This window comes from Triticum dicoccoides, chromosome 2B (assembly GCF_002162155.2).
Source record: "Triticum dicoccoides isolate Atlit2015 ecotype Zavitan chromosome 2B, WEW_v2.0, whole genome shotgun sequence".
In the NCBI taxonomy this organism is placed as follows: Eukaryota; Viridiplantae; Streptophyta; class Magnoliopsida; order Poales; family Poaceae; genus Triticum; species Triticum dicoccoides.
In genome coordinates this window covers 1541339-1547669 of record NC_041383.1, presented here as the reverse complement: position 1 = coordinate 1547669, position 6331 = coordinate 1541339, and the positions used below count along the sequence as shown (strand labels likewise).

At 44.2% G+C, this 6331-nt stretch overlaps 1 protein-coding gene across 1 annotated transcript; it reads right to left on the bottom strand.

Annotated features, from left to right (window-relative positions):
- Positions 1-407: 407 nt before the first annotated feature.
- Positions 408-5862, bottom strand: LOC119361631 (disease resistance protein Pik-2-like). Its single transcript, XM_037626764.1, has 3 exons — positions 4681-5862; positions 3456-4124; positions 408-2519 (listed from the first exon to the last, which is right to left on the bottom strand). The coding sequence occupies exons 1-3, from the start codon at positions 5803-5805 to the stop codon at positions 645-647; spliced, it is 3669 nt and encodes a 1222-aa protein (XP_037482661.1). The 5' UTR covers positions 5806-5862; the 3' UTR covers positions 408-644.
- Between the last annotated feature and the right edge of the window lie 469 nt (positions 5863-6331).

Genomic DNA, 6331 nt, shown 5'->3' with positions numbered 1-6331 from the left:
AAAGAAACAATCTGTCTATATTTCACCAGACAACAACTCAGACAGGTAAGATCAGCCTTTGCTAGGTACCATTTTTCCTTTTGGTCACCAACATTCAGTAGCACTTCAGACCTCGCGTGCTTGCGTTATTTTATTATATTAATGCCACTCATCACCTGACTGCAATAGGCTAGGATCATCACTGATCCAGAGTGGATAGATAGCCCTGCTACTTTTTAAAGTTCACTACCATATTGCATTATTATGTCTCTCAAAACATTTGAAACAAGTTCTCTATACAGTAGTGCGCTCGCAGAGGCTATTTTGGGTTGTTGTTGCGCATCTAGAATACCACTTCTGATGTGCTTTCTACACAGATTTTGCCTGTGAATTGTTTCAGATTTTAAAATGTACTTATGTCACAAACATACAATCCAACCATGCATGGTTTCTAAAATCCACAATACCATTACAAGATTATCCAGCTCTCTCGCTCTCTCTCTCTCACTCTCACTCACTCTCTCTCTCTCTCTCTCTCTCAAAAAAAAAGGAAAGGGTGGGAATAATTAAGAAGTGCTTTGACATGATCTAGCTTGTTTGTAGCAGTATGTCACAACACTAGCACACATACATTAAGAACCAAGATGAAGTGCAACAAGAATAAACTAACAGCAAAATTTATGACCGCCTTGAACTCCCGACTCAACAGGACCAAGAGGCTCCTCCATCTTCACAACTGGTTTCTTTTCCTTTGGGTGGTTCTCAAGCATTGCCTGCAGATCAGCCTTCAATGCTGCATCACAGCTGGAGCCCTTGAGCAGGACTTCCTTGAGCTCACGGAGATGCTTCAGGCCAGAGAACGAGGACCCACTGCAGCAGTCGACCGTCAGCTGCTCAAGTTTTTTCATCGTCTTCTCTCCGAAAGTAACTTTCGAGCTGGAACTAGAACTGCATGCAATCTCAAAGATCTTCATTTTCTTGAAAGAGTCTTCCTCCAGGTCATTTGTAATGATGGACACATTGAGCTCATCATTTTGAAGCTCCTTAACACGAAGACGGAGAATGCACAGATTTGGTAGCTCGCTAAGGAACTTGATGACACCCTTAGTTGGTTCCCTTCTTCCTTCTGGTGTGAGCTGTCCCGACTGCGGGGAGACATGTTCTTCTGTCAATTTGACTATTTCCAAATCCATCTTTGTGAGCATGGTGAGTTGCTCTCTCCACTCTGGCAACCGGTCTCCAAGCCCATGCAGTTTCAGGCTCCTCAGGCTCCCGACAGGCAGTGATAATTCTTTACCATCCAAACAATCTTGATTGTTGTCCTCGAGCAACACTGACAGTGACTCCAGATGGGCAAGAACCTTGATTGCATGGACAAACTTGCTGCTGTTACTCTTGTTGATGCCAGACACTCCAAGCTTGCGCAGGTGGGTCAGCTTCTTGAGATCCTCTAGGAAAGCCTTTGTCGGTGAAGCACGGACATTGACGACACCAAGCGTGTGCAGTGCTGTCAGTTTTCCGATCCCCCGAGGCACCTCAACACCAACCCGGTGACAACCACCAGAGCAATTGGACAGCACGGTTGGTGCTTTCTTCACTGCGGTGGTGGTGCCGGCACGGATGTACTGCAAATTCTGCAACTTGGTGATGTTCCTCGGCAGGGTCAAAATGGAGGTGTGTCTAACATCTAGGGTCTGGAGTTGCCTCAAACCTCCTATTGAACTCGGCAGATGGCAGATTTCACTGCATCCACGTAGCGAGAGGAACTTCAGGCGACACATCAACTTCACCATCTTCTTAAGATCACCATATTCTACTTGTGATGCACCCTCTAGATCAAGCACCCGAAGCAGCTTCATACTTTCAGAAAACAAGAATGATTTCCAGTCTCCAAACACTGTTAGTGACCGGAGCCGAGAGAAGTCAATGCTCTCAAACACAGTTTGATCTCTGACCCAGCATTTTGAAATCACAAGGTGGCGCCCTGTGCGCTGGGTGGTTAAGGCACAACGGCCCCTAAGTTCAAACACAAGGTTCTCTTCCATTTGACGTGAGACAATGTACTCACGAAAGAAGCCATTGACTTGGCAAAACACCATCCTTGTGTCACCCAAACCCAACGCAGATGGCTGCTGGATTATACTCAGATTAAGGAGGTCACAGAATTGTTCCTCCCCGTTCATCTCTGCGGACTCTTCATGGCTGTCCTTGGAGTAACCCTCAGCAATCCACCGCCTTACAAGCCGCCTCCGCCGAATGGGGTAGTTTCGAGGGAAAATTGGTAGATATAAGATACATGGCTTGAGGGAATCTCGGCAATTGCGGAAGTACGAATTCATCCAATTGAACAGACCCTTCAGTTTTTCAAACTCTCCATTGTTCTCGAGTTCTGGCATAAACTTATTATTTGTTGAAAGTGCATCTTTCCATCGAGCTGTATTTTTGGCGAATGAACCTGCTACCTCAACTATTACTTTGGGAAGTCCACCACATATTGAAGTAAGTTCTTGTCGCTCTTCAATGTCACCCAGAGTGGATACCTATAACTCAAACAATTAAAAATTCAAATCAGTCAAGTTCCGAACATACTGCACTTTCATATTATTTGCTGTATATAATGCATCATCTTATATATTTACTAATTGGAGGCACCATTTGAGCAACCATGATAATAAAAAACACACATAAAAACATTAGTAGCTAAATTCCAAGCATTATTTGTTTGGGCCCAATATTCATCGATTTGCTTTGCATCATCTAGTTTCTCTAAATAATTTTCCAAAATCAATTTCTATGGTAAATTATTGGATTTTTTTGTGCAGTATTGATAAATGCACAAAGAGACAGCAGGGCTTGTAACTAGACAGAAAAGAAGTCGTCTACACATTTTTCCTAAAAAAAAGAACAAATGGTGAAGCAAAATATAGAAATGCTACTATGACTCTTGGCAAACATAGTACTTTCCAAAATATTCACTGCAGTACTTTTGTGGCATGCTATGTATCTAGGATGTCAATATTATCCATTATTTTTCACTTATTTAAAGCATTACACTCCTTGGCTCTGGTCCCGAGGCTTGAGGATCAGCTTTGAAGCCACATGGGGTAAGACATATTGTAGCGCATCCAAGGTGTCACTCAAGCTACAAGAGAGCAGGCTTCTAAGATGCCAGATACCTAACATGCCTGAAACTTTAGCATTCAAAATATATTTGTAGAGTGAAGTTTGGTTATTCCTAGTTGCAGAATCAGCAAAGATATAAACTTCCATACTAAATCTTTTATAAGAAGGTCATACAAATTCATTTACCTTGATACAAATACACTTTTCTAGTGTGTCAAACAATAGCGCTTAATGTATTCAAGGGATGATATGAATTCTTGCACAAGGAGTGAAGTGAACAAACATGCATGGAAGGAACGAAGAGTCTACTGTGTCAAATAAACAGAGCGAAGTTTAATTTATGAAAAACACACCTTCTCGAAGAGTTCAAAGGCCGTGTCGGCTTCCAGACCTTTGACATTAAATACGAACTCTCCCTTATTTCCGCGGCAATGAGTGGCAATTTCTTGTTTTGATGTAACGGCGATGACAATATTCCGGGGATTACATCCAGATACAAGCTCAGCTTTTATGAGATCCCATTCTTTGGTGGATTGCAGTCCATCAATAACCACCAGGCATCTATTCTGTATCAGAATCTCACGACACTCGACAATGGGGTTTCTGCTTCCCATCATACACAAGTCTGCAGTAGTTTCACTGGCTACAAGATCATCAGAACCAAGATTGGAAAGTAAGACCCGCGAGAAGTCCCATAGATTGAAAGGATGTGATACATCCACCCAACCATACTTCTGGAATAGCTTGCAGTTCAAGATTTTGTCGCAATACATGTTTTTTACGAGAGCTGATTTTCCAACTCCGGCTATTCCCCACACCGACATAGCTTGGTAGCTTTTACCTCGTGCTGTAATTACATTTATACCAAGAACCTTCTTTTCTGACTCGCGTCCAACAAGAGGATGCTCGTCTATCCACTTCTTGGCTGCTTTATTTTTGCGGTTATCAACCTTTGATGGCGTATTTTTAATGGCGGGTGCATTATTGGTTTCTTTGCCTTCGTCGACATCATCTTGGGATCCCTAAAAACAAGTACTTATGTTAGTATTACGATCGAGGGACTCTTATATTCCCTTGATTTTCTATTTGCCATACATGTAACCCGCCACGGATTAATAACATCCAAGGCACTAAATTTTCCATCGGTTACAAGATATAAGGGGTATTAATTTTTTAGAAAGTCAAATTTCTTAAACTTTGACCAAGTTCAGAGCAAAAATATCGACACCCACAATATTAAACAAAAAAGTAATTAAGGCAATTCATTTGATGGTGAGTCTAAAAATATCGATTTGATATTATGGATTTACTTTTTTGGAAAAGCAAACCTTTTAAGTTTGATCAAATTTGTAGAGAAATATATCATTATATTTGAAACAGAGTGATTAGTTTTTTAACAACACCACGGGCACAGCAAAGCGCGCCCAACCTTCCTAGTATGTAGTAACAGCCAACTACTAAACAGGAGGATGTGAAACCGCATTGATTGCAAACAACCATTAAAATGAAATGTCTGTTGAAAATTACATATGCTGAGAAAATAAATTAAATAACTGATGATGTTCTGGCCAGGCTTACCTTTGTAAAGAAGGCGTAAACAGAGTGGTCAGCTGATAGCTGGTTGAGATGCTGGACCTGGTATGGATGTCCCACAGACAAGCTTGCAACCTCAAATTGTTGGGTGGACAAGATGATGCAGCTGCCATTCATCATGTTTGGAAAAAACCTCCTGATAGCATCCCAGTCTGCCATGGTGGACAGGTCCTCCAACACAACGAGGAACCTATTTTCCATGACAAGCTGCTCGAAATCCTTGAGGGAATCTCCTCCTTGTGCGGCCTCCATCTTCATCAGGACTCGCACACCCCCTATGGACTTGCCGCGCTCCTCTTTGTAAGAGGTAGCATGGAACTGGGCCGTCAATGACCGGACGAACACGAGGGGATCGAAAGGGTGCATCAGCTTCACCCAAGCACGACACGCGAAATTTTCGCATGTTTCTTTATCAACGTAGGCATTCCAGGCAATGGATGCCAACCCAAGGCCCTCCCCACCTCCGGTGCCCCAGATGGAGATCACTCCGAGGTCTTGGTCTTTCTTGGTGAGCAGCTGGGTGAGATCCCATTGACGCCCTTTTTGGGTGGTCTTGAATGCAGCCTCAAAGAGCCTGTTGAATGCCGTTGGCGGTGCGACTGCCTCATCGCGGGAGGAAGCAACCGGCTCCTGCTTCTCCATGGCGGTGGCGGACTTGGAGCCGGAGTCGCCGCCGATGAGGCAGTAGCGTGTGTTCCGGCTACTCACGTCCTCCACCCTGGCCTTGAGCCGGTCCAGCTCATCGACCGCCTCATCCAGCGGCAGCGGGCCCTGGTCCACGCAGGGCCTAAGGAACCAGCTCACCGGCTTGATCACGCGGAGCCACCAGCTGTTCTTCTTGTCGAGGTGGACGACGAACTCGATGCAATCCTCCACGTCGTAGGCGAGATCGCGGATCTGCCGCACCCACGTCCTCCCTACCGCATTCTCCAGGCGGTCACTCGCTGCAATTTTTAGGAAGGACTGCATCATCTGGAACTCGCCAGTGATGTACACCAGGTTACGCTGCGCGCTCTCCCGCAGCTTGGCCTCCTCCTCGATCGCCGCCTGGGCCTTGGTCAGCGCCCCGTCCACCACCGACTTGGCCATGCCAACCACAAGATCCGCCATGGATCCCTCACTAGCTAGCTAGATCTCTCTCCTACCTTAGTAGCCTACTGTGTTTAATTTGTCTTCTCTTCTTGTCTAACTTAGGAGCTTACTGTTTTCAAGTACCAATGTCATTCACTTCCAACGCTTCTTGAAGGGGACAAGCACCACAGCAAATTGTACTTTTTAAATGTATATATGCTAGCTGTAAGATGTGTGTTATGTACATAGTATAAGTACCAGGGATCGATGAAATGACGCCCCACTAACATGGTTCTGTGCTGGCTCTAATATCCTAATTAAATTGGTGGCAGATTTGACCACAACCCTTTAAACAGCATCAGACAGCGTGCCAGTAAATTTAATAAGCCTGGAAAGACTGACTTGATCCAGTCACCTTTTAAGGCTAGTCATAGTGGGAGTAACATAAGTAGTAACATAGATGCCACATAAGCAAAAAAGATGATGTGTCATGTAATTAAAGAGGAGAGAGAGAAATAAAGTAACATAATATGTTACCATCACATAGCGGTTTCCGATACAAAAT